Raw genomic sequence first — 27,094 nt, 5'->3', positions numbered from 1 at the left:
AGGCTACAAAGCAATTGGATAATCTCATCCAATCCAGTGGGAAATTCTGGAGCCGAGCTTGCCTAGTTGAGGAGACTTCGTACTTCTATGCTTTGCCAAGGTGGGGACGGGGGTGCAGGAAGCTGCCTGGGAAGAAAAGGACTAATGTGCACCCTGTAGCTGCTAGCTGTCTATCAGCTGCATTTGCTGCTGAATGGCACCCTCTCTCTTGAGAGTGTGGACAGGTCTTTCCACAATATCCTTCCCCTTTTTCAGATTCAGAAGCTGAGAGTAGATTCTAGTTACATTCTACAGTCTCTGCACTGATTGTCTCCTGTGTGAAAGCCTCTGGATTTAGGGCATTTAGAAATGCATAAGACAGGGGCTGGGAGTTTGGCCTAGTGGTTAAAGTGCTTGCCTAGCATGCATGAAGACCCGGGTTCGATTCCTCGGTACCACATACATAGAAAAAAGCCAGAAATGGTGCTGAGGCTCAAGGGCTAGAGCTCTAGCCTTGAGAAAGTCCAAGGACAGTGCTCAGGCCCTGAGCTCAAGCCCACGACTGGCAAAAAAAAAAAAAAAGAAATGCCTAAGACAGTGGTTTGACTAGGAAAAAAAGAACTATTCTGGGAACTGCAGAAAAAGGTGCTGAAATAAGAAGTACATGTGTAGGGTGGTTTGTGCCATTTGGTCCTGCTCTGTTGAAGGCTCACTCCTGGATTGTGAGGTCAGAGGGACCTTTGAGAATGCAGAAGGAAGGAGAGGAGATCTCCACAGTGGAGGGAATAAGCTGAGGGGGGTTTTATGTTTGAGGCAGGTATGTTTGGGTTCCTGGATGAAGGTCCTAACAACAATCAAGCTGGATATGTGTGGTGGAGGTGCAGTGAGAATAACCAGATTATAAATAATCAAGAAGAGGAAGATGGGGCCAGATCAACAATAATTTAATTAACTGATTGAAAAGAGAAAAGATAGGAAAAGGACAAAAAGAAGTAACTCTTGCCTCTAGATCCTAAAGAAAAGGAGTGTAAACTCTTTACGTTTTTGGTCCCCGGGTGATTTTTTTAAGTAGTGTGTTTCTCCCAGGGAGGGCTGGAGCTCCTGGTGAAAGCTCTTTTATCCCAGTTCTAATGAATGGGCCTGAGGCTGTCAGGGAGCTTTACAAAAAGTCTCTGACCTATTTCTTCCTTTAAGATACTGGTTTCCCCAATCAGATTAGAGCTGAAGTCCTGACACTCTTACATAACCGCCTGCCTGCCTTCTCCCAGCTGCCAGGACTGCTTCTTCCCCGTTTCCATTCACTATGCCTCTTACTTTGGTAGCCAGGAATGGTGGCTGTTACCTCTCTGTTATTTTTGCTCTTCAGGTAAGGTAATATGTTGAAAGCAGGGATTTGGGGCTGTTTTTGCAAGAACTGAATCCTTATTTAAGTTGATTTAGGACTCAGGTTCTGAGTTCAAATCCCAGCACTAGCAGAACTGCACAAAAATTGGTCTCTGGAGGAGCTAAGATAAAGGGGAGATTGAGCAAGTTTCTGGCCTATGTAAAACATGGCTTTGTCTTGGCTATTAGAAGACTTTATCATTTCACACCTTTTAGTACCAGAGTGTGATGTTTCCTCATTAGAAGGAAATATGCTAACTTTCATTTTATAGGTTTGTACTTTTGTTGTTGATGTTGTTCCAGTCCTGGGGCTTGAACTCAGGGCCTGGGTGCTATCCCTGGGTGGTTGTTATTTGTTTTGTTTTTTTCTCAAGTCTAGTGCTTTACCATTTTGAAGCACAGGGCCACTTTGGATTTTCTGGTAGTTACTTGGAGATAAGAGTCTTTCCTGCCCAAAATGACTTTGAACTGCCATCCTTAGATCTCATCGTCCTGAGTAACTAGGATTACAGGCATGAGCCACAGGCACCAGGAACATTGTTTTTTTCTTCTGGGTTTTTTTCTTGTTGTTGTGTTGGGTGGTTTTTTTTGTTTGTTTCTTGTTTTCTTTTTCTGTGCTTTGTATTGAAGTCAGGGATCTGTACATTGTGGGCAAATCTTTAGCTTTCAGACAGCCTTGCTTTTTTTTTTTTTGCTCAGGGCTAGCACTCTACCACTTTGAGCCACAATGCCACTTCTGGTTTTCTGGTGGTTAATTAGAAATAAGAGTCTCATAGATTTTCCAACTAGGGCTGGCTTTGAACCATCATCCTAGATCTTAGCCTCCTGAGTAGCTAGGATTGCAGGTGTGAGCCACAAGCTCTTGGCTTCCTGCTGTCTTTTTTGTCAGCTTCCTAGGCTGTCATGTGGAGAGAACAATCAGAGAAGGCCTTCAGTCTGGACATGTTTGCATGTGTACATGCAGAGGTGTGTGTATGTGTGTGTACGCGCCTGTGCATGTGCATGCCAATGCAAGTGTGGGGGTATGCACCCATACCTCAAAGGTTTGCCTGGAAACCACCATGTATCTTGTTTTTGTTTTTGTGGGTCATGGGGCTTGAACTCAGCCTGGGCACCGTCCCTGAGCTCTTCAGCTCAAGGCTACCACCCTACCCCTTGAGCCAAGCCCCACTTCCCATTTTCATTGGAGATGAGTCTCACGGACTTTAGTGTCCTAGTGCCCAGGCTGGCTTTGAACTGTGATCCTCAGTTCTCAGCCTCTTGAGTAGCTAGGATTATAGGTGTGAGCCACTGTACCCGACCATGTGTCTTTTTTTTTTTTTTTCTCTTTTTGCCAGTCCTGGGGCTTGAACTCAGGGCCTGAGCACTGTCCTTGGGCTTTCTGAAGGCTAGCGCTGTATCCCTTGAGTCACAGCACCACTTCCAGCTTTTTCTGTGTGTGTGGCACTGAGGAATAGAAGCCAGGTCTTCATGCATGCTAGGCAAGCACTCTACCACTAGGCCACACTCCTGGCCCCGCCATGTGTCTTGAGGGGAGTGAGGGATTGCATACATTGCAGCTGCCTCATCAGAGCCTAAATCGTGGGCTGCGCAGATCCCTGATAATGAACAGCCAAGGCAAGTCTCCTAGTTCTTTGAGTCACCCGAGTGTTTTACTGGCTCCTTGTGTTGCCGGCCCAGCATTCATAAAGTAGGTTGGCAGCGAATAGCTGCCACCTGAAGAAGTAGACTGGTTACATAAATGTAGAGATAGCATCAGGCTTTAAGCCTTCGTCCTTAGGAGACTTGCTATTTCCTTTGGAGGAGTATGGGTGAAATCAGAATTAGAGGTAGGTAGCCAAGCCAGCAAAAGTGTCTTTTGAAAAGGATGAGCTGAAGGTGCACGTGGGATCAGATTGATGAATGTTCCTGTATTCCTGACCTTACACCAGATCAGGTGGAGAATGTCATGTCCAGGTGTCAGTGTCCAGGTCTGAGAAGTCTGGGATAGATGCTCATTCTGTATGTATGTGATTGGCCAGGGTTTAGGGATTCGAATAAACAGGGATGTGCTTCAGAAAAGGGAGATGATTCTTCTGGGGACAGGAGAGTGACAGAGCTAACTGGTTCCTACTCACATTTGTCTCCATTCTTTTTTTTTTTTTTTTGCCAGTCCTGGGCTTGAGCTCAGGGCCTGAGCACTGTCCTTGGACTTTCTCAAGGCTAGAGCTCTACCACTTGAGCCTCAGCACCATTTCCAGCTTTTTTCTATGTATGTGGTACCGAGGAACTGAACCCGGGTCTTCATGCATGCTAGGCAAGCACTCTACCAGTAGGCCAAACTCCCAGCCCTGTCTCCATTCTTTTATGTATTGAACATGACTGAGCTTACCAGGGAGTTGGAATAATTCTGTCTAGGTGTGGTGTCTGATGTCTCACCCATTCAGAAGGTGGATTTAGGAACATTCAGAAGGATCATGAGTTTGAAGCTAACTGTGGTATATAACAAGATCATGTCTCAAAAAAAAAAAGTAATTTGGAGGATGAGTATGAAGAAAATTTCCTCTTCACAATTCACAGTGCCTCATAGGACTTGAACTCTGGGCCTGGGCATTGTCCCTGAGCTCTTCAGCTCAAGGCTGCCTCCTTACCCCTGAAGCCACAGCACCACTTCTGGTTTTCTGGTGGTCTCCCAGACTTTGCCTGGGGCTAGCTTTGAACCTTGATCCTCAGATCTCAGCTTCCTGTGTAGCTAGGATTACAGGAATGAGCCACCAGTGCCAGACTCCATGAGACATTTTTTTTTTTCCAGTCCTGGGGCTTGAACTCAGGGCCTGGGCACTGTCCTTAAACACTTTTTGCTCAAGGCTAGCATTCTGCCACTTGAGCCACAGCACCACTTCCAGCTTTTTCTGTGTATGTGATACCAAACTCAGGAATCAAACTCAGGGCTTCATGCATGCTAGGCCAGCATTCTACCACTAGGCTATGCCCCCCAGCCCCCATGAGACTTATTTTTCTTGTCTTTTCTTGGTTTATTATTTTATTTCACTTTTTACATTCTTTCATCCTGGAGAATCTTTTTTTTTTTTTTTTAAATAGGAATGATGACATTTAGTGTGTTTCTAGATTATTGACTTAGTATTCTTGATTTCCTGTATTTTTTTTCCTCTTCCTGAGTTTACTAAATTGATCTTCTAGTGAATCTTGTCTGATGTGTTTCTTTGATCCTGATCGCTTTCCCTTTAGACTTCTTCGTAATGCTGATTTGGTGATCATGAATTCCTTTAATGTATGTTAGTCACAAAATGGTTTTGATTCACCAATGATGGTTTCCGTAGGTAGATCAGTTTGGGTTGGTTTCAGTGCTTGAATTATACCAGTCCATGAGACTTTTTATCTCCAAATTAATTACCAAAAAAAGTCAGTGTGACTTAAAATGGTAAGAGCACTAGCCTTGAGCTAAAAGAGCTCAAGGACAGCACCCAGGCCTTGGGTTCAAGCCCCACCACTAACCAAAAACAAAACAACCCAAAAACTGTCCTTGGAACTGGGAGCATTTGAAGATCTTGCTCAGAATACTCAGCATTAGATGTCTATTTGTTCCTCTCTCCTTTTTACAGAGAAGACCCTACATTCTTCCCCTGTCTCTGCAGGCCTCATCGGATTTTCTTTCTCCATCTGCATAGTCCTTATTTCTCCTCGGGTTGGTCCTCTGGTGTATGGACTTATACATGATGAACTGTGAACTTCTGGCCACATGTAGTGCCCTGGGGTACTTAGAGGGAGATACTTACCACAAGGAACCAGATTGTTTAGGTAAGTGAGTGTCTTTTTAAGGAATCAGGAAAAACTCCATTGACTGGAGGAGATCTGATTCTGAGGGGCACGTGTGCTTCGGTGGAGTTTCTATTGGGGTTCTAGGTACAAGTTTTATTCCGTCCTCAGAGAGTGTGAAAGATTTGATCCGCTACTTGAGGCATGAGGATGAGACTCGAGATGTGCGGCAGCAGCTGGGGGCAGCCCAGATCCTGCAGAGTGACCTTCTACCCATCCTCATCCAGCATCGCCAGGATAAGCCTCTCTTTGATGCCGTTATCAGGTTTCATTTCACAGCCTTTTGATTCACACCCTGCCTGCAGCTACGATGTGTTCGTTGTATTGTACCTGGCAAGGGAACCTAACTACTTCTCTCCTTCTCTCTCCCCAGACTGATGGTGAACTTGACACAACCAGCTTTGCTCTGTTTTGGCAGTGTGCCCAAGGAGCCCAGCGTGCGGCACCACTTTCTACAGGTGCTGGGCTATCTGCAGGCTTACAAAGAGGTGAGGCCTTCCTTTGGTGGCCCCATGTCAGAATTTGGGGCAGTAGAAGAGATCGGTGCCATGTAAGATGTGTTCCTTGTTTGGCAGGCCTTTGCCAGTGAGAAGGCGTTTGCAGTCCTCAGTGAAACACTGTATGAGCTGCTGCAGCTGGTGAGTGAGCCCTTACACTCTGCATTTTCCCTGTGCAAGAGAGGATGCTGGGTCTAGAGATATCCCTATGTTGGGATATCTTGGGACTGTGCTAGGCTATTGTATAGTCTCCCAGCCTCTTCAGAACATCTTGAACTCTGGGTTTTGTTTGTTCATGCCAGCCCTGGAGCTTGAACTCAGGGCCTTGCACTCTTGCTTGGCTATTTTTCATTGAAGGCCTGGTGCTTTACCACTTGACCCATGCCTCTACTGCTGACTTTTTTTTTGCTGGTTAATTGGAGGTAAGAGTGTCACAGACATTATGCCTGTGTTCCTCAGATCTCAGCCTCCTGAGTAGCTAGGATCACAAACATAAGATGCCAGGGCCCAGCTTTGCACTCTTTGGTTTTTAATTCTGGTTCTCTTCTGCAGCCTGAATGGCTGCCACTGCTTTCCACAGGAATCTCTCCTCGTTCTCTTCTCTGACTAGGGCTGGGAGGAGCGGCAGGAGGAAGACAACATGCTGATTGAGCGGATACTGCTGCTGGTCAGAAATATTCTCCATGTCCCAGCAGACCTTGACCAGGAAAAGGTGAGGGGATATCAGAGTCCCTGCTCTTGGTTTGGCTGAACTGCCCTTTGTAAGCCTTCTCCCAAGTCTTGGGGAGGAGTTGGAAAACTCGTGGTCTGGCCCTGGCACGGAACATTCTTCCCTCCTCCCCTGCCACTTACTGCACAGAGGATTGATGACGACGCCAGTGTCCACGACCGGCTTCTCTGGGCAGTTCACCTCAGTGGCCTGGACGACCTGATCCTCTTTCTGGCCAGCTCATCTGCTGAGCAGCAGTGGAGCCTCCATGTGCTCGAGATTATCTCCCTTATGTTTCGTGACCAGGTGAGATCCTGGCCTATTATCCCAGTGCCCTCCATCTGTGTTCTGCTACCTGACCATAACTGCTTTAATAATAATAATAATAATAATAATAATAATAATAATAATAATGATGATGATGATGGCTGAATCCTCTGGGGAACACAGGGCATGGGGTTGAAAAGACATGACTCCAGTCCAGGTTCCTGTCACAATTCTGTTCCATCCCCAAGAGAGGTGTGCTTAGAATAAAGAATGCTAGTCCTGACTCTTTCCTTCATGCTCCAAATCTAGAACCCTGAACAGCTGGCAGGAGCAGGGCAGGGACGCTTAGCCCAGGAGCGGAACATGGATGTGACACAACTGGAGGTGTTGCGTCAGCGAGAGATGGCAGAAAAGAAGACTCGAGCACTCCAGCGAGGCAACAGGTGAACAGTAGCCGCTCTGCCCTGTTCATGTGAAGTTCTGCAGCAGGGACCGCTGGGCGCCTGCGCCAGTGCAGACTGTAGCGTGGATAACATTTTGAAGCTTTCACTGGCTCTGAGTGGCCGATGAGAGAGTAGGATAAAGTTTCCAGAGAACTGAGGGAACACTTGGGGCCTTTGTTTTCCTCCCTGCAGGCATTCTCGATTTGGGGGCTCCTACATTGTCCAGGGGTTGAAATCCATTGGGGAGAGGGACCTCATCTTTCACAAAGGCCTTCACAATGTGAGTATTTGCATGTCTGGGGTGGGAACCTATTATTTTTTCTTTCTGGTACTCGGGCTTGAACTCAGGGCCTGGAGTTTGCTTGGCTGGTGCTCTACCACTTGAGCAATGTCCCCAACTGTCTTATTTGTTGTTAAGTTGAGGAAGTCAATGACTGAAGATGGAGTAGAACCTTTTTCTAAGGTGGTATTTGCCACAGTTGTCTCCATTGGTAACTTCACTTCTTACCAGAGGCAGGGAACTTTTAAGAAAGTTCTGAGGCCGGCACTGGTGGCTCACGTCAGCCTAGGCACAAAAGTCCATGAGACTCTTACCTCCAATTACCGGAAAACCACAAGTGGTGCTGTGGCTCAAAGTGGTAGAGCACTAGCCTTGATCTGAAGAGTTCAGAGGCAGCACCCAGGCCCAGAGACCAAAGTAAAAAGAAAGAAAGAAAGTCCTGGAAATTGCAGTACTAGGGAGGAGAAAAGAGCTACAGGGGAGATTGGTGACTAGAAGTAATTCTAACTCAACTCACACCCTCAGCTCCAAAACTACAGTTCAGATTTGGGGAAGCAGCCTCGAAGGCTACCTAAACGTCGCCAGGCTGCCAAGGAGCTGTCCATCCAGCGCCGCTCAGCCCTCAACGTGAGGCTCTTCCTCAGAGACTTCTGCTCCGAGTTCCTGGAGAACTGTTACAACCGGCTCATGGGCGCAGTAAAGGTGAGATCCAGCAGGGATAGAGAGGCAGTCTGGGATGGACTAGTCAAGTGGCCAGAGACATGATGGGGCCAGTGTGAATAAGAATGGCAACCCAGGAAGTAGAACTGTGGCTCAAGTGATAGAGTGCTAACCTTGAGCAAAAGAAGCTCAGAGACAATGCCCAGACCCCGAGCTCAAGCCCCAGAACTGACAAATATAAAAATAGAGAAAGATTTGGGATTGGGAGTTTGGCCTAGTGGTAGTGCTTGCCTAGCATGCATAGAGACCCGGGTTCAATTCCCCAATACCACATGCATATAAAAAAAGCAGAATTGGTGCTGCGGCTCAAGTGATAGAACTCTAGCCATGAGAAAATCCAAGGACCATGCTCAGGCCCTGAGTTTAAGCCCCAGGACTGGCAAAAAAAGAAAAAGAATGGCAATCTAGGAGCGAATAAAGTCTGACCCTGCAGGCTAGAGTGCCCCTGAGAAACCATGAAGGTGCCAAGAGACAGTGAGTCATTGCATGATGGAAAAGCTGCTGGAGTAATCTCCCCAGAGGAGGGGAGGGGAATGTGCACAGATGGGGAAGAGCAAGATGGGAATTGTGGATCCTGGAGAAGAGTAAACAGCGGTATTGAGGACAGGCTCCAGCATCACAGTTTAGAAGCCCTGAGGTCATGCCTTTTTGTTTTCCTTCTTTTGGTTGTTAGGATCACTTGCTTCGTGAGAAAGCACAACAGCATGATGAGACCTATTATATGTGGGCCTTAGCTTTCTTCATGGCCTTCAACCGAGCTGCCTCCTTCCGTCCAGGCCTGGTTTCTGAAACCCTCAGTGTCCGTGCCTTTCACTTCATTGAGCAGAACCTTACCAACTACTATGAAATGATGCTGACTGACCGCAAAGAAGCTGCCTCCTGGGCACGCAGGTAAGTGGAGTAGCAACTGGTGTCACAACAGGCATCTTGGCCAGATGAGAGTCTGAATACCTGAATTTCAGATGATAGTGTTTTGAGATTCAGGGTGAAGTGGTCAGGCTAGGGAGCAAGGACCAGCAGGTCATTCTGTTTTGCGAAATGCTTTGTGTGGATATGGGGGTAGGGGGCATGTTTCTGTGAGCCACTGTCCTAAGTCTTCCTTCAATTTTTGCCATGAATTCCCAGAATGCATCTGGCCCTAAAGGCCTATCAGGAGCTGCTAGCCACCGTGAATGAGATGGACATGTCCCCAGACGAGTCTGTGAGGGAGAGCAGTCGCATCATCAAAAGTGAGACCTTGGCCTGTTCTCTTTTCCTAGCCTCCCCTTTCCGTGTGTGTGTGTGTGTGTGTGTGTGTGTGTGTATTTTTTTTTTTTTTTTTTTTTGCCAGTCCTGGGCTTGAGCTCAGGGCCTGAGCACTGTCCTTGGACTTTCTCAAGGCTAGAGCTCTACCACTTGAGCCTCAGCACCACTTCCAGCTTTTTTGTATGTATGTGATACCAAGGAATCAAACTCGGGTCTTCGCGCATGCTAGGCAAGCACTTTAACCACTAGGCCAAACTCCCGGCCCTTGTGTGTGTGTATTTTGAGACATGTTCTCAGCATGTAGTCTAGGCTAGCCTCCAACTGGTAATCCTCCTATCTCAGCCCCTGGAATGTTGGAATTATGGGCATGTGCCACCATACCCCTTCTACCTCATTTTTCCCAGGCTTCATTCACCTTTTCATTTTCTAGGCTTCCCAGACCAATCCTTCCTTTCCTTTCTCTTCCTCGCTCCTAGACAACATATTCTATGTGATGGAGTACCGAGAACTGTTCTTGACACTCTTTCGAAAGTTTGATGAGCGGTGCCAGCCCCGCTCTTTCCTTCGTGACCTGGTAGAAACCACTCACCTCTTCCTCAAGATGTTGGAGCGATTCTGTCGGAGCCGTGGGAACCTAGTGGTGCAGGTACTCGGCAGCCCCTGGCTGTGGGAAGAGCTCTAGAGGAGGGAGAAGGACAGAGGGCTCTTTCTCCTCAGGTCTTCTGCAAGCTTAAGCTGATCTGTTAGAACTACTCTAATTAAAACTAATTAGTAAGTAGTAACTTTGCTTAGTAACTACTAAATGGTGGTTCTAACAGCAGAATATTTCTTCCTTTTTTTTTTTTTTGCCAGTCCCGAGGTTTGAACTGTGTGTGTGTGTGTGTGTCTGCATGCCAGTACTGTGTGTGTGTGTGTGCGCGCGTGTGTGTGCGCGCGTATGCGTGCGCGCGTATGCATGCCAGTACTGGGGCTTAAATTCAGGATCTCATACTTACCCTGAGCTTTATCACTCAAGCCTCTACCATTGGACCATACTTCTACTTTCAGCTTTTTGGTGGCTAATTGGAATTAGGAGTCTCATAGACTTTCCTACTGGGGCTGGCTTTGAACCTGGATCTTCAGATCTCCACATATTAGCTAGGATTATAGGTGTAAGTCACTGGCACCTGCCTCATTCAGTGCTTACTAAGTGTCAGACACTGTGATAAAGGTGTCTTGTTTTTGTTGTTGTTGTTGTTGTTTTGCCAGTCCTAGGGCTTGAACTCAGAGCCTGAGCACTGTCCTGAGGAATGGTTAGGGTACCCTAAACCATATGGTACTGAGGAATAGAACCCAGGGCTTCATGCATGCTAGGCAAGCACTCTATCACTAGGCCATACTCCTGGCCCTCTTGTTTTGTTTTGTGCTAACGGTTTTATGTGATCTCCACACAAAGCTTGGGAAAGACACAAGATGGTAGAGTGGCAGTCCAGATCTTGCTAGTACCTGGCTGGCATCCGTACTCAAGTCCAGATCTGCTGACTTCAGAGCTCCTGTTCTTACCTTTCAAGTGTTATTGTATGTTGCTTTAGTAGAGCAGAAACCTCAAGGGTTTCCTAGACTCCTACACAATAGCCTGATTCATAATGTGACTTTAGGGAGCAGAATTTGAGTATGGACTTACTCAGGATCCTGAGTTTCAAAAAGAAATACTTTAGCTTTATTTCCATAGAGCTTTGTTTTACAAAGATTTTGCATCTTAATGTTACTTAATATAAGATGTAGGCATCTTAAGTTATTGCTGTTTTTGGCAAACTCCCTTACTTTAGAAAAATAGGCATTTTGTGCTCATCCACGTTAGAGCTGTCATCTGCTCTGTGATGTAATTTCTTGTTTACTTGCCTGGCTCTCCCACTAGAGTATAAGCTTCTCAAGGACAAGAAAATACACTGTTGAAACCAGGTTGCTGATGGCTCGTACCTATAACCTTAGATACTCAAGAGGCTGTGATCTGAGGATCATGGTTCAAAGCAAGCCCAGGCACAGAAGTCTGTGATACTCTATCTCTAATACATTTCCAAAAAGTCAGAAATGGAGTTGTGGTGGCTCCATTGGTAGAGCACAACAGCTCAGAGGCAGCACCCAGGCCCTGAGTTCAATCCTCAGGACTGGCAGGTACACACACAATAAAAAGGCAGTGTGGGGGGGGAGTATGCTCTTTATGTTGCTTCCCATAGCCAGTGAGCAGGGCATAAGGGGGCACCATGTGAATGACCATTTCATTAGGTGTGTAATAGTGAAGACATTGATAGAGTAAACACTTCCTCAGTCTCCTGCTCTCCTCATACAGTTCTTTCTCCATAGAACAAACGAAAGAAGAAGAAGAAGAAGAAGAAGAAGGCTGTAGACCAGGCTGTTGCTTCTGGTAGTGTCTTCCATAGTCCAGAGGAGCTGGAGGCCATGTGGCCAGCCCTGGCTGAGCAGCTGCAATGCTGTGCCCAGGTTGGTGGTTATAGAGCCCTTTGAGTCTTTGCTGAGGATAGTGCTCTGGGTAGATGGTCTCCTCAACTCACCTTGCCCATCTCTAGAGTCCAGAGCTCAATGTAGAGTCCCCAGTTCCCTTTGATGCGGCCTCAGAGGTGCCAGTGGAAGAGCAGCGGACAGAAGCCATGGTGAGGATCCAAGACTGTCTGCTGGCTAGCCAGGCCCCACAGGCCCTGGCTCTCCTGAGGTCTGCCCGGTAAGCATCCTATCCACCCATCCTCCTGGGCTTTAAGGCATGGGTTTAGCCTTTACCATAGTACAGCGTTCTCAGCCTGAAGGAGAAAGAAGTCCCATCAGAAACCATACTGAGTGCTGACTCCATGAGAGCTCTGATTGGCTAGTTGAGTTCTTTTTCTTATTCAGAAGTATCAGAAGTTGTTGGTGGGGCGGGAGAGGGGGAATAAAGATAATTCTACTAGCCAAGGTTACCATCATTAACTTGTTGGTCATGGGACTTGAACTCTGGGCCTGGGTGTTGTCCGTGAGCTCTTCAGCTCAAGGCTACAGTCCTACCCCTTGAGCCACAGATCCACTTTCGGTTTTCTGGTGGTTTAGACTTGTTAGTGGCCAGGCTGGCTTTGAACCATGATCCTCAGATCTCAGCCTCCTAAGTAGTTAGGATTACAGGTGTGAGCCACCGAACCTGGCCAATTGTTGACATTTTGTTGAGTAACCTCAAGTTTCTTTCTCTTGTGTTGCATATGTAATATATTCACTTTTATACAAGTGAAGGAGTTGGGCATGGTGACAAATGCCTGTAATCTCACCCCTCAGCTTCCGGAGGAGGATCACTGTGCTACACACTGATATTTTTTAAAGTTGGGGGAAGATGTGCTGGAGGCTCACGTGTAATCCTAGCTACTCATGGTTCAAAGCCAGCCTGGGAAGAAAAGCCAGCAAAAAATCAGTCTGAACAGCCGGCACGGTGGCTCACACCTGTAATCCTCTACTCAGGAGGCTGAGATCTAAGGATCGCAGTTCAAAGCCAGCCCAGGCACTAAAGTCTATGAAACTCTTATCTCCAATTAATCACTAGAAAATGGGAAGTGGGGCTGTGGCTAAAGGGGTAGGGTGGTAGCCTTGAGCTGAAGAGCTCACGGACAACACCCAGGCCCAGAGTTCAAGTCCCAAGACCTACAAAAAACAAAAAATGAAAAAATCGGTGCGAAGCCATGTCATCAGTGGTAAAACACCAGCTTTGATCCCACAAACTGTATGAGGCCCCTGAGTTCGTACCAGCAGAGAGAGAAAGGTGAGGAAGGAAAAAAGGGGGGAGGAAGGTAAGGAGGAAGAGTGGGAGGGAAAGAGGAGGGAAGGAAAGTTGTATTGTTTTCAGTGAATTTTGAGAATATTTTCTCATCATACGTATTTTGATAATTGTTAATGGCTCTGAGACATCATTGTGTATGTACATTTGATCAACTAAGTGCAATATTTAAGTTGTTTGCATTTTGTTCCTAAATAATTTTCATTGCAATGTCATGTTTTTCTGGAGTTGTCTCATCACTGAGGTCATATTTCATTCTCCTGGCTAAAAGGTAAAATGGGTCTAAATTCCTTTTCACACTTCTAATTACAACTCAGATTGCCTGTGGCTTTTGTGTGTGTGCTCCAGGGAGGTGTGGCCAGAAGGTGATGTGTTTGGCTCTCCAGACATTTCCCCGGAGGAAGAGATGCAGTTACTGAAACAAATTCTGTCCGCTCCTCTTCCCCGTGAGTCTCCACGCCCGCGCTCCCAGCATCTCCTCCCGTCTCTGCTCCAGCACACCATCGCAGAGACCTACTCATCTCATTCTTTGTATAGGACAGCAGGGCCCCGCTGAAGGAATTGGAGAAGAAGATGAGGAGGATGAGGAGGACGAGGAAGAGTTGCAGGTGGTCCAGGTTTCAGAGAAAGAGTTTAACTTTCTGGATTATCTGAAACGGTGCGAGTTGAGAAGTTGTTTCCAGGTGGCATCTGTGAAGACGAGCCGAGTGGATCTGGTGCTGACCACCCCTCTTCTTCCTGTTTTGGTATAGCTTTGCCTGCTCTACTGTTGTGAGAGCCTATGTGCTTCTGCTGCGGAGCTACCAGCAGAACAGCAGCCACACGAACCACTGCGTTGTCAAGATGTTGCACCGGCTGGCCCATGACCTCAAGATGGAAGCCTTGCTTTTCCAGCTTTCACTCTTTTGCCTCTTCAACCGTCTGCTTAGTGACCCTGCTGCTGGAGCCTACAAAGTGAGGGGCTACCAAGGAATGAGGCGTGCGTGCGTGCGTGTAATTTAGGAAATAAAGGAAGCTAAGAGGTGTCAAGGAATGGGAGAGAAGAAGACAAAGACAGCATACAGGCTGAGGGAGCTGCATGGGGATAGACAGAAGAGTCTGAGGGAGGAGAGGAAGTACCTAGGGCCAGGTCTGTGTATTCATTTGGGCCGAGATATCATCAGCCTCCCTCTCCTGTAGGAGCTAGTGACTTTTGCCAAATTCATCCTGGGCAAGTTCTTTGCATTGGCTGCAATCAACCAGAAAGCCTTTGTGGAGCTGTTATTCTGGAAGAACACAGCTGTGGTCCGCGAGATGACCGAAGGCTATGGCTCGCTGGACAGTGGGTGAGCTTGGGGTTGGGGAAGGATAGACAAGAGGGGAAAGGTAATGCTGCCTCATGGAGGACCAAAACCGAAAGGCTTGTAGATCATCCCCTCTAATGTTACTTCCCCTTTCAAGGGGAAGAAGACAGGTTCAACAAGGGAAATGATTGCTTTACCTGAGGTTACCCAAGAAAGGAATGGGGACTGGAGACCACATCTTCTATTTCTCTCTTTCTCTCCCCCCCCCCCCAATACTGGGGCTTGAACTCAAGGCATGGGCACTGCCCTTGGGCTTTCACAAGGCTAGCACTCTACCACTTGAACCATAGCACCAGTTCTGCTTTTTCTGTGTATGTGATCCTGAGGAATCAAACCCAGGGCTTCATGCATGCTAGGCAAATGCTCTACCACTAGGCCACATTTCTGGTCCCTATGTCTTCTGTTTCTGCGATCATTCCCTTCTCTGTCGCCTTCACAGAGGTGAGAGTGGGGTGTCTCCCAGAAACATTCCCCTCCTGTCTATCCTCTCAAACTATGCTGAATGTGGTAGTATACACATGTAATCTCAGTACTCAGGAGACTTTTCTGTCCAATTAACTACCAGAAGACCAGAAGTAGCACTGTGGCTCAAAATGGTAGATTGCCAGCAAAAAGAGGTCAAGGACAGCACCTAGGTCCTGAGTTCAAACCCTAGCCTGACAAAAAGAAAGAAAGGAGAGAGATGAAAATTGATCATAGAGGGCCTCTGTGTTGCCTCTTAGAACCACCACCTACACGCTCTTCTCCTCTTTTACTCTCAGGTCTTCCAGTCGCAGAGCCCCAATGTGGAGTCCAGAGGAAGAGGCCCAGCTTCGGGAACTGTACCTGGCCCATAAGGATGTGGAAGGTGTGAGGCTGTGATCTGACAAGGTTCTGAGTAGGGCAGCCTGAGCTCCAGCTCTGTTCTTTATTTTTGTTCGTGGTCATAGGGCTTGAACTCTGGGCCTGGGCGTTGTCTCTGAGCTCTTCAGCTCAAGGCCTACCCCTTGAGCCACAGAGCCACTTCCCAGCTCTGTTCTTTATTTCCTCCCTCCCTGCCCCCCTCCCTCCTCACCCCAGGCCAGGATGTGGTGGGAGTCATCTTGGAACATCTGAGAAGTACCCCTCGGACACGCAAGCAGGTTATCCATCATCTGGTACGCCTGGGACTGGCCGACAGCGTGAAGGACTTCCAAAGGTAGAGGAGCAGGTTCTGGAAGGAATGGGATGGGACATCCTGAGTTCCTTCCCTGGGCTTCCTTTTCCACTGACACCGCTCTAAACAGGAAAGGAACCCAGATTGTATTGTGGACAGAAGATCAGGAGCTGGAGCTGCAACGGCTTTTTGAGGAGTTCCGGGACTCAGATGGTAAGTAAGAGGAAGATCTAGGAACCTTTGAGGCGAGAGCCAAGCTGTCTATTTGTCTACTTTATCCTCTGCTGTTTATTCCGAAGGAGACTTCTCCCATCCCCCCCCCCTTTTTTTTGGTGAGTCATGGGGCTTGAACTCAGCCTGGGCACTGTCCCTGAGCTCTTCAGCTCAAGGCTACCACTCTACCCTTGAGCCAAGCCTCACTTACCATTTTCTAGAGCTTAAATGGAACTACGAGTCTTGTGCCTTTTGTGCCGGGGTGGCTTTGAACCTTGATCCTCATATCTTAAGCCTCCTGAGTAGCTAGGATTACAGGTGTGAGCCACTTCGCCTGGCTTACTTATTATATTTGTAGGGTCATTTTGAGCTGGGGTGATTGAGCTGGTTGTTTCTTTTTTCTTTTGGCAGTATTAGAGTTTGAATCCAGGGTCTTGTGCTTGACAGGCAGGCACTCTATCTACCACTTGAGCTGAGCATCCATGAGCTAGCCTTTTTTTTTTCCCCCCTGGTGCTAGTATTAGAGCTTGAACATAGAACCTGGATGTACTGTCCCTTAGCTTTTCTTTTCTTTTCTTTTTTGTCAGTCATAGGACTTGAACTCAAGGCCTAGGCGCTGTCCCAGAGCTCTTTTGCTGAAGGCTAATGCTGTACCACTTTGAGCCACAGCTCCACTTCCAATTAATTGGAGATAAAAGTCTCATGGACTTTTGTGCCCAGGCTGGCTCTGAACTGTGATCCTCAGTTCTCAGCCTCCTGAGTAGCTAGGATTACAGGTGTGAGCCATTGGTGCCTGTTATGAACTAGCTTCTGTCCAGACACACGTGACGTTCTTTACTCATCCTCCCTCTTGTTGCACTTGAATACTCATATACTACCTCCCCATAGATGTCCTTGGTCACATCATGAAGAATATCACAGCCAAACGTTCACGGGCCCGAATAGTGGATAAACTGCTCGCACTGGGGCTGGTGGCTAAGCGGCAGGAGCTATACAAGAAACGGAAGAAGAAGCTGGCACCCTCAAGCCTGGTAACCACCTTGCCCTGGCTCAGCCAGCCTGGGCTCATCCCCTGTAAAACGCTCCTTAAAAGAGCCTACGCAGGTTTGTCCTGCCTCAGGCAATTGTTCTGACAAGGTCTCTGCAGTGGGGCCGTCAGTAACTAAGAGTCTGTTAAGCAGTTTTATGGCCTCTTTTCTCATCCTTTTGTCCCCAATGAATTTTAGCCCAATGGGGAACAGTCTGTGAAAGATTTTTGGCAGGAAGATGTAGAAGAAGAAGAAAACTTGCCAGAGGAAGAAAGTGAAGAAGACGAAGAGAAAGAAGAGGATTTGGAAACAGAACAAACCCAGGGCAGGTCATTTGTTTTGACTGAAAGCCTTGGCCAAGACCTGCGTGAGGAAGGTGAGGACTGCCGTTGAGAGGGATCTTCGGTAGAAGGTTGAAATGGGAGTAAAGACCAACTATGTTTCCATTTTTCCTTTAGGCTTTTCTGCTCCACTCGTATGGCTGCAGAACTGCCTGCTGCGAGTAGCAGATGACCGGGAAGAGGATGGTAGGTGAACAGACGATGGTTTTAAGGATGGAATGGACGATGGGTTCTTTATTTTCATCTTTCCCATGTGACTCTTGATCATATACTAGGCTGCTCCCAGGCTGTTCCATTGGTGCCTCTGACAGAAGAAAATGAGGAAGCAATGGAAAATGAACAGTTTCGGCAGCTGTTGCACAAACTAGGGATTCGGCCTCCCACCTCTGGACAGGCAAGTGCAGCAGTCGCCATGCCAACCAGTGCATGTTGGTCCAGTCAAATACTCCTTTCTCCTCATTGCCCTTGCCCTCCATCCTCCCCTCTGCCTTGTCATCACTGGCCAAGATCTATCCACCAGCCATCCTGCCGGTCTTCCTCTCTAGTCTCCCCTTCCCTGAATCCACATTGCAAGCTGCCCCCAAAGTTATCCTTCTGAAATAGTTTCGGTGATACCACTTCCCCGTACAGAACACTTGCTGGTTTCTCACTATTTCTAGAACACAGTCCACACACTCCAAATGGCAGCGCCATGCCCATGCCATTCACACTCCCACTTTCCACCTGTCATCTGGCCTACTTACCACCCTTCCAGTGATAGGCCTTTCTAGGCCTGAACATCCACCATGCCACTTCCTCTATTAGAGTGCACACAGACCTGCATGCATGCACAACCATCTTCCTCTTGAACTGCAAGCCCGCCCTTGAGAGTCAGATGGTCACTTCCTCAAACAAGTTGTCTCTACTAACCTTTTAGCTTCTGAAGCAAAAGTGGCCACTTAGGCAGATGGAATTTGTTCATTCATTTCATTCAGCCCAATCTCATAGTATGACTGCACATTCAGTCTTTCTCCTATTGGTTTTGAGGTCCTTGAGAGCAAGGATCATACCTGGCTCACCTTGAGATCTCCAGGATATGTTCATTTATTTAGTTAACAACTGTATTTACTAGGAATCTAACGTAATAGGTACTGTTTTAGACATTGGTCATATTTTATAGACAATAAGTCGAGTTCACAACTCTTGTGGATTTTCACTACTATAGGGTTATATTTATCCAATAAAAATATATAGGATTTGGCTCAACTGCAAGGCCCTGAGTTTGGTTCTCAGCTCTGGGGGTGGGGGTTGGGGGAGAAGCTATAAAAGGCTAAACAAACCAACTCTCTATACACACACACATCATATATATATATATATATATATATATATATATATATATATATATATGGTGGTCATACCTGTAATCCTTGCTACTCAGAAGGCTGAGATCTGAGGATCATGGTTGATAGCCAGGCTGGACAGGAAAGACAATGAGATTCTTTATCTCCAGTTATCCCTCAGAAAACCAGAAGTAGAGCCATGGCTCAAAATGGTAAAGTGCTAGCCTAGAACAAAAAAGCTCACGGACAGCACCCAGGCCCTGGGTTCAAGCTTCACAATATTATATGGATAGAAAAAGAGAAAGAAAGAAATATATGAACAATATAAAAATCTAGTGAATAAAGCCGGTCCTTGCTGTTCACTGTCTTTTTTTTTTTTTTTGCTAGTCCTGGGACTTGAACTCAGGGCCTGATCACTGTCCTTAGGATTTCTCAAGGCTAGAGCTTTACCACTTGAGCCACAGCACCACTTCCAGCTTTTTCTATGTATGTAGTACCAAGGAATTGAACCTGGGCCTTAGTGTATGATTGGCAAGCACTCTACCACTAGGTCAAACTCCTGGCTTACTGTCACTTTTGTCATTTTGTTCTTCTAGGAAACCTTCTGGCGAATTCCAGCCAAGCTGAACCCCACCCAGCTCCGGAGAATGGCAGGGTCTTTGAGTCAACCAAAGGAGGCAAAAGAGGAAAAGCCACAGCCAGAGCTAGAGCCAAGGGTCTCTGGAGAGCAGGGTCCCAGTGAGGAGCACCGAGCAGAAGCCCTGAGGGCCCTCTCATTAGCCCGGAAAAAGAAAGCAGGCTTGGTGTCCTCAGAGGGTAAAGAGCAAATGCTCATCTAAGCATGCGCCCTGAATTCTACTTCTTTGTGCTTTCTCTGTTGGTCTAGCAGGTTGGTGAGGTATTTTGAGAATATGCAGACCCAGTTTCCTAATTTTGACCCAGTGATTTTGTGGTCACTTCAGAGGAGACTGCTGATGATAAAGAGCAACGGAGGGTGGCACCCAAGAAGCGACAGCTGCTGGACAGCGATGAGGATGATGAGGGCGGCAGCAAAGGTAGGGAGTCCTGATTTGGAGACAGAGTCTACCACCTGCCTACCTTTAACAGGCTTAGATTCATTCTCTCGTTCTTTTTCTCTCTCTTTCTCTTGTTATTCCTGTAGAGCCCGAGCTGGGATCGCCAGTAATCTACAAGAAGAAACGGTTTCAGATTGAGGATGAAGATGACGATTGAAGAACCTGAAGCCAGGAGTGGAGATAGATTTGTTTTAGGTTAGTAAATTTAAATCAATTGAGAGAGTCCAGAATCTTCTCTGATTGAATTGAAAGCAGTACATCTAGGGCCCAGGAACTGCGGACAGCACAACAGTGCTGATAGACTTGTCTACAGTCTTTTCTTTCCCCAGTCATAAGCAGTGTGCCCCAGATGCAATCTGGAGACTTGTTTTCCCAGGAGTGCACGACACATAGGCCCCTCACTGGTCTACTCCTTGGGCTTTCTGCTAGAGGCAGGACATACCACCCGGGAGCATCGTAACCTAATGCATGGGGATTCCTCATCATTTTCAGAAAGCACCACAGTCTCTTATCCTCCTTTTCTTTCCAGTAACTGTCCCCAGGACAGAAGATTGAGCCCAGTTCCCACAGTTGAATGAAAGCGGGTTAAAATACTCTCAAGATGATGAATATATTTGAATTTGTGTTGAGTAATAAACATTTCAAGTTGAAAAGTTACTGGTCTTGGTCTGACTTGCCTATTTGCCGAATAACCTGGTCATCTTCCTATTGTATTCTTGGAAGACCTTTAAAATGTTAAAAGAGATTTTCAGACTTTCCTTTTTTTTTTCCCCTTTCTGTTTTTCCTCTTTCACTAGAAGTATAAATAGAATCACAATGTAGGCTGGCCCAGGCAAAAAAAATGAGACTTTTTTTTTTTTTTTGCCAGTCCTGGGGCTTGAACTCAGGACCTGGGCACTGTCCTTGGGTTTCCTCAAAGATAACACTCTACCACTTGAGCCATAACACCACTCCCAGCTTTTTCTATGTAGTACTGAGGAACCAAACCCAGGGCTTCGTGCATACTAGGCAAGCACTCTAACACTAGGCCATGCTCCAGGCCCAAGTGAGACCCTTTCTAAAAAGTAATCAGACCAAAAAGGATTGGAGGCCTACATGGCTGAAGTGGTAGAAAGCCTGCTTGTCAGGCAAAGGGCTCTCTGCATGCAGGCCGCAGTATCTCAAAAACAAAAATCTGTCAAGAGTGTAGTGGTATATCCTGTAATCCTAGCCACTTGAATGTGGAGGCAGGAGGATCACCAGTTTGAAAAAAAGTATACAAGAGCGATACCCATATATATCCTAAGTCTGCTCAAAATTGCCAACTGGTATAATCAGCCAAGATGCTGATCAACCGGTGAATGGATAAAGCATGATATACTATTTCTCCCCCCCCTCTCTCCCTCTCTCCCTCTCTCTTTCTCTCTATCTCTATATGTGTGTGTGTATTTATATACATATACCATGGAATATCACTCTGCCATAAACGATAAAAACTAGAACTGGGCATCAGTGGTGCACACCTATAACCCTTGCTCCTCAGCTCCTCAGGAGGCTTCCGTTCAGGCACAAAAGTTTGTGATCTCCATCTCCAAAATAACTAGCAAGGGGCTGGGCTGCAGATGTGTCTCAAGTGGCTGAGTGATATCAGAGTTCAAAGCAGAAAAAGCCAGAAGTGACCCTGTAATTTAAGGGGTAGAGCAGTAGTCTTGAGTACAGACAGGCTTAAGGACAGAGCCCAGGCCCTGTGTGTAAAATATGAATGCAACTATAGGACTTAGGAGAAAGGAAAGAGGGAAATAAAGGACAAATAATATTGAGATATATTGGTTTTGAGTACTGTCCATTAGCTTTTTCACTCGAGACTGCACTCTACCCCCTCGAGCCACACCTCCACTTCCAGGTTTTTGGTGGTTAATTGGAGACAAGAGTTAGAAGCAGCCTGGTGGCTCACACCTGTAATCCTAGCTAGACAGGAGGCTGAGGGTTATGGTTCAAAGCCAGCCCAGGAATGAAAGATTTATCTCCAGTAAACCACCAGAAAACTAGAAATAGGTCTGTGTCTCAACATGATTAGAGTGCTAGCCTTGAGCTGAAAGAGCTCAGGTACTGCGCCCAGGCCCAGAGTTCAAGCCCTATGACAAAAAACAAAAAAAACAGAGATCTGGAATCAAACTTCCTGGATTTAGATTTCTTGACCTGAAATCTGAGAATGGAGGTTCAAAATTAGACTAGGCAAAAAAGTCAGAGACTCATCTCCAATTAACCACCCCAAATCCAGAAGTAGATCTGTGGCTCAAAGAGGTATAGCCTTGAGTAAAAGTGCTCAGGGACAGTGCGCAGGTCCTGAGTTCAAGCCTAAGGACTGACAGAGAGACACAGAGAATGAGATAAATGAGCAAAAACCAAAAAGAAAAAAAGAAATGCCAGTTTTTCAGTATAGGACAAATGTGACAAATAGTAAAGGTAACGAGAGCAAAGGTATTAAATATTTGCAAATGCTATATCCTTCACTATTGGTGGGGGGGAATCAGCTTTCTGGCTTTCTAATGAGTTTGGTGTAGGAAGATGGGATTAAAGCAATAGTTGGAGCTGGTGCCATGGCTCACAACTGCAATGCTAATTACCTGGGAGACAGATTGGGAGGAGTAAGATTTAAGGCCAACCTGGGAACAAACTTAGTAAAATAACATTTCAACCAGTAAATTAAGTGTGGTGATATGTGCCTGTACTCGGAGCTACACAAAAGGGAGAGAACAAACTTGGCATTGGTGGCTCACAAGTGTAACCCTAGCTACTCAGGAGGCTGAGATCTGAAGACTGTGGTTCAAAGCCAGTATGGGCTTTAAACTCCCTCAAGAGACTCTTATCTCCAGTTAACTACTCAAAAACCATAAATGGTGCTGTGGTTCAAGTGGTGATGGAGTGCTGGTCTTGAGGGACAGTATCCAAGCCCTGACGTCAAGCCCTCCAACTGACAAAAAAAAAGGGGGATGGGAGGGCAGACAGCCTGATCTTGAACTCAACATCTCCTTTCTAGTGCTGGGAATACGAAAGTTAAGTTAGCAGTTATTTTCTTTTCTTTTTTTTTTTTTTTTTTTGTGGGTCACAAGACTTGAACTCTGCCTAGACACTGTCCCTAAACTCTTGGGCTCAAAGCTACCACCCTACCCCTGGGCCTGAGCACTGTCCCTGAGCTCTTCAGCTCAAGGCTACCACCCTACCCTTAAGCCAAGCCCCCACTTCCCATTTTTCTAGAAGCTAACTGGAGATAAGAGTTTCAGGTTCTTTTGTGCCCAAGCTGGCTTTGAACCTTGATTCTCAAATCTCAACCTCCTGATTAGTTAGGAATACAGGTGTGAGCCACCATGCCCAGCAGCAGTTAATTTTTAAATTGAAAAGAGCTTACATCTGTAATCCTAGCTATTTAGGAGGCTGAGATCTGAAGACCGGAGTTCAAAGCCAGCCTGAGCAGAGAAGTCTTTGAGGCTCTTACCTCCAATTAACTAGCAACACACACATACACAAGCCAGAAGTGGAGCTGTGGCTCAGTGGTAAGTGCCAACCTTGAGCAAAAAGGCTAAAGGACAGTCAGGGACTGGTGTCTCACTGCTGTAATCCTAGATAATCAAGAGACTGAGTTCTAAGGATCAATGGTTCTAAGCCAGACTGGATAGGAAAGCCTCTGAGTTTTATTTCCAGTTAACTACCAGGAAACTAGAAGTACAGCTGTGAATCACACTGGTCTTAAGCAAAAACCCTCAGAGACAGAGTTCAAGATTAAAAAAAAAAAAAAAGCTAAAGACAGTGCCTTGACCCTAAGCTACAAGTACCAGTACCAGAACAAAATAACTAAATTGATAAGAAATAAAATGAAAGAATCATCAGCATGTAATCTAATTCTGAATTTCTTCTGGTTCCTATCATGTGCATAGAATGGGAATGAAGCAATAATGTACAGAAAATCTCAAAGGGCAAGGTCTTAAGTATTGAGGGTAAGTATGTGACGAAAGGACAAAGGTTTGAGCAACCAGTACAAATATTTGCAGAACCTATGTCCCTTACTGGACACAGAAAAGCAGCTATCTCTTTTCCTCATGAAAGAGATCTGGACAGAACAGGATCAAGGAGCAACCAAATCTGTCAAGGCAGCTTACTTCTCCGTGATTGGACTGTGTGGTAATTTGGGGGCCCCTATAAGTGAGAGGAAATGAAATTGAGGAAGTCCCTGTGACCTATTTTCAAGTCACAGGACAGACCAAGTAGGAGCAACTGGGTTTTCTCTATTCTCAAAACCTTTAACTAAAAAACAAAAACTTGAGCCGGGGCACAGTGGCTTACGCCTGCAATCCTAGCTACTCAGGAGGCTGAGATCTGTCGATCAGGGTTCTAAAGACCAAGAGACTCTTTTTTTTTGGCCAGTCCTCAGCTTGAGCTCAGGGCCTGAGCACTGTCCTTGGACTTTCTCAAGGCTAGAGCTCTACCACTTGAGCCTCAGCACCACTTCCGGCTTTTTTCTATATGTGGTACCGAGGAATCAAACCCGGGTCTTCATGCATGCTAGGCAAGCACTTTAACCACTAGGCCAAACTCCCGGCCCTCTGGCTTTATTCTATGTAGGTGGTAGGGAGGAATCAAACCCAGGTCTTCATGCATGCTAGGCAAGCACTCTACCACTAGGCCAAACTCCCGGCCCCAAGACAAAGAGACTCTTATCTCCAATTAATCACTAGAAAAGGGGAAGTGGGGGCAAGAGTTTAGCTTAGTGGTAGAGCAGAAAAACTGGATGTCATAGAGTGCTCATGTTAAGCGAAAGAAGCTTAAGGATAGTGCCCAGGCTCTGAGTTCAAGCCCCAGAAATGGCACAAAAAAAGAGAGGGGGAAGAGAGGGAGGGAAGAAAGAAGGAAAAGAAAAAAAAAAATAGTTCACATGTTTGAGTTCTCTCCTTTCCAGGGTACTTTGCTCCAGACATGCCTAGCAGCAAACTTATGACAAGATCAGTTGAGCTTCTGCTTTACTGTCTCCTGCTGTCTCCTGTGGATGCCATTTCAGACAGAAAGCAGACATATGTCTCCAAGGCGTACCTTCCTTCATCTGTGGGACCCCAACTGCCCACCTCAGACTCCTTATCCTGCCAGACCCTGCTCCCAAAGTCCCTGCCTGGCTTCAGCTACATGTCCCCTCTACCCAAGTTTCTTGTAGGCCTGGCTCTAAGAAATGCCCTGGAAGAAGCTGGCTGTCAGTCTGATGCTTGGGCCCTGCAGCTTCAGCTCTTTCGCTTGGGAGGTGTGAATGCTACACAGGTCCTCATCCACCATCTTCAAGGACTCCAGAAAGGCAAAAGGACAAAACGGGAAGTCTCAGTGGAAGCCCTGGCCTCGGCTCTGCAGCTGTTAGCCAGGGAACAGCCAGGTCCTAAGAGGACTCCACGCTCCATCCCCACAGTGGACTGTGACAATGATCAGGAAGAGAAAGTATACAATATCCTCAGACATTTGCCAGGAGTAGGAATCTACTACAACTTTGGCACAGCTATGTATTATGCAGTTTACAATTGTTCTGAAAAGGCCAAGGAACGAGGCAAAGAGGGGGCCATAGATCTAGGCTTTGACCTTCTGATGTCTATGGCAGGGGGGTCTGCCGGTATAGTTATTAGTGCTGCACTTAAACCAGCTTTGAAGGCTGGGGTTCATCAGCTGATCCAGTATTACTATGCTGAGAAAGAGGTAAACACCTCTAGCAAGGAGGGCTTACGAAGTACATCAGATGTGAGTGACTGGAAAGAGACAACCCCCATGGCTCCTTTGATAGAGGAAGTATTAAGTTCACCTTCCTCCAGGGACTGGACCTTATTCAAGAGCTATGGCTTGGGAGTCTTGGGGTATAAATGATGGTAAACCGGGCTTAGTGGCATGTGGCTTAGTGGTTAGAATGTTCACCTAGCATGCATGAAGCCCTTGGTTTGATTCCTCAGTACCATCTAAAGAGAAAAGGCTGGAAGTGGCACTGTGGCTCAAGTGGCAGAGCTCTCCCCTTGAGCACAGAGAGGCTCAGGGACATAGCCCATGCCCTGAGTTCAAGCTCTATGACTTGCATAAATAAATAAATAAATGTAACCACAGAAGGAATAAATCAAATATTTTGACAAACTGTATCTGGTGTCCTCAAAATCCAAACTTGTGACTCAAATTTCTGGTTATAATTGTTATCTAAGAGAAAGGCACTGCTATAAAATGTGGGAACTTGGGGCTGGGAGCATGGCCTAGTGGTACAATATGCAGGAAAGCCCTGAGTTCGATTCCTCCGTACTACATACATAGAAAAAGCCTCAGTGGTGCTATGGCTCAAGTGGCAGAGCGCTAGCCTTGAGAAAGCCCAAGGGCAGTGCCTGGGCCCTGAGTTCAAGCCCCAGGACTGGCAATGAATGAATGAATGAATAAATAAATAAATAAATAAATAAATGTCGGAACTTGGGCTGGGAATGTTGCTTGGATTTAGAATGCTTGCCTAGCATGCATGAAGAGTGGGTTCAATTCCTCAGTACCACATAATCAGCCAGAAGTTGTGCTGTGGTTCAAATGGCAGAGAGCTAGCCTTGAGCACAGAGAGGTTTAGGAACAGAGCCCAGGTCCTGAGTTCAAGGACAGGCAACAACAATAATAATACTTTAAAATGTTGGGAATTTGGAACTAGAAGACAGGGTTTTTTAATCCAGGCTCCACTTCAGTGCCTTGGTAATCGCTGATTTACCAGTATTTTTCCTAAGCTCAATATTTAAGTTTTTAAAGTGGGGCCAGGCTCCTGAGACTCAAAGCCTGTAATCCTAGCCATTCAGGAGATTGAGGTCTGAGATTCAAAACCAGTCCAGGAAGGAAAGTCTCAGACTCATTTCCAAATAGCCAGCAAAAGCCGAAAGAGGAGCTGTGGCTGAAGTGGTAGAGCACCACCTTGAGTGAAAAAGCTCAAGGGCCGTGTCCAGGCCCTGAGTTCACACACACACTTTAAGTGGGAATGGTAATCTTCATCCGAATAGGTGGTCATAGAAACTAAAAACGAGGGGCCGGGAGTTTGGCCTCGTGGTAGACCGGGGTTCAATTCCTAGGTACCACACACACAGAAAAAAAGCCGGAAGTGGTGCTGAAGCTCTAGCCCAGGACTGGCAAAAAAAAAAAAATTAAAAACGATACCAAAAACTTAAAGTATTTGTCACCGTACGGTCAATAAATTCTGACTGTGTGTTTAACTCCTTCAGCCCTTCCTTTCCGATCCCAGAGTATCCCAACGTCGGCCCCACCCCTCCCTACCTGGGTCCCCAAGTCAGTTTCGTTTCTGAGGCTCGGGCTGAGGTTCTCGGAAGTGAGCTGTTTCAGAGCTAATTATTAATTAGGTCCCGCCTCTGAAAAGCAAGGGGGAGGGACTAAGTGAGATTTATGGCCAATCATTGGAGCGGAAGGTGTGGCTTGGGAGCGATTAGTCCCGCCCCGCGCACAAGGCGGAGTTATGGCGGCACCAATGAGCGCGCAGCAT

The 27,094-nt window shown here is 46.6% G+C and overlaps 2 protein-coding genes and 1 long non-coding RNA gene across 6 annotated transcripts in view; 2 read left to right on the top strand and 1 right to left on the bottom strand.

Moving 5' to 3' along the window:
• Window positions 1-19,776, top strand: part of Timeless (timeless circadian regulator) — a 25,472-nt gene extending 5,696 nt beyond the window's left edge. Inside the window, exons 2-29 of one of the 2 annotated variants that reach the window (XM_090327341.1) lie at window positions 4,998-5,160; window positions 5,290-5,443; window positions 5,552-5,666; window positions 5,754-5,816; window positions 6,286-6,387; window positions 6,535-6,690; window positions 6,961-7,094; window positions 7,287-7,374; window positions 7,900-8,076; window positions 8,768-8,985; window positions 9,220-9,323; window positions 9,816-9,985; window positions 11,683-11,820; window positions 11,907-12,058; window positions 13,478-13,575; window positions 13,667-13,787; window positions 13,882-14,083; window positions 14,309-14,454; window positions 15,234-15,319; window positions 15,532-15,649; window positions 15,738-15,820; window positions 16,709-16,851; window positions 17,047-17,224; window positions 17,307-17,375; window positions 17,465-17,583; window positions 19,108-19,327; window positions 19,474-19,566; window positions 19,674-19,776. In XM_090327341.1, the coding sequence (XP_090183467.1) occupies window positions 5,064-5,160; window positions 5,290-5,443; window positions 5,552-5,666; window positions 5,754-5,816; window positions 6,286-6,387; window positions 6,535-6,690; window positions 6,961-7,094; window positions 7,287-7,374; window positions 7,900-8,076; window positions 8,768-8,985; window positions 9,220-9,323; window positions 9,816-9,985; window positions 11,683-11,820; window positions 11,907-12,058; window positions 13,478-13,575; window positions 13,667-13,787; window positions 13,882-14,083; window positions 14,309-14,454; window positions 15,234-15,319; window positions 15,532-15,649; window positions 15,738-15,820; window positions 16,709-16,851; window positions 17,047-17,224; window positions 17,307-17,375; window positions 17,465-17,583; window positions 19,108-19,327; window positions 19,474-19,566; window positions 19,674-19,744 (3,615 nt within the window). In that variant the 5' untranslated portion in view covers window positions 4,998-5,063 and the 3' untranslated portion in view covers window positions 19,745-19,776. Of the gene's footprint in view, window positions 1-1,112; window positions 1,346-4,997; window positions 5,161-5,289; window positions 5,444-5,551; window positions 5,667-5,753; window positions 5,817-6,285; window positions 6,388-6,534; window positions 6,691-6,960; window positions 7,095-7,286; window positions 7,375-7,899; window positions 8,077-8,767; window positions 8,986-9,219; window positions 9,324-9,815; window positions 9,986-11,682; window positions 11,821-11,906; window positions 12,059-13,477; window positions 13,576-13,666; window positions 13,788-13,881; window positions 14,084-14,308; window positions 14,455-15,233; window positions 15,320-15,531; window positions 15,650-15,737; window positions 15,821-16,708; window positions 16,852-17,046; window positions 17,225-17,306; window positions 17,419-17,464; window positions 17,584-19,107; window positions 19,328-19,473; window positions 19,567-19,673 lie in introns of those variants that run through there. The other variant, XM_090327338.1, reaches the window with a different exon arrangement.
• On the bottom strand, window positions 11,519-26,951 carry LOC150067063 (uncharacterized). Of its 3 annotated transcripts, XR_016534021.1 has the most exons (7): window positions 26,872-26,951; window positions 19,610-19,698; window positions 18,590-18,645; window positions 17,212-17,493; window positions 16,699-16,809; window positions 15,527-15,664; window positions 11,519-12,134 (listed from the first exon to the last, which is right to left on the bottom strand). It is a non-coding gene; the product is annotated as an uncharacterized LOC150067063 (long non-coding RNA). The 3 variants fall into 3 exon arrangements; XR_016534020.1 differs by having other exon boundaries at window positions 16,699-17,493; XR_016534022.1 differs by lacking the exon at window positions 16,699-16,809.
• On the top strand, window positions 23,643-25,839 carry Apof (apolipoprotein F). The gene is made up of 2 exons (XM_090327333.1): window positions 23,643-23,745; window positions 24,521-25,839. The coding sequence occupies exons 1-2, from the start codon at window positions 23,664-23,666 to the stop codon at window positions 25,456-25,458; spliced, it is 1,020 nt and encodes a 339-aa protein (XP_090183459.1). The 5' UTR covers window positions 23,643-23,663; the 3' UTR covers window positions 25,459-25,839.
• Window positions 26,952-27,094: the final 143 nt, after the last annotated feature.

This window comes from Megascapheus bottae, chromosome 2 (genome assembly GCF_031878675.1).
Source record: "Megascapheus bottae isolate mThoBot1 chromosome 2, mThoBot2.hap1, whole genome shotgun sequence".
NCBI lineage: Eukaryota > Metazoa > Chordata > Mammalia > Rodentia > Geomyidae > Megascapheus > Megascapheus bottae.
This window is presented reverse-complemented; position numbering and strand designations above follow the sequence as displayed.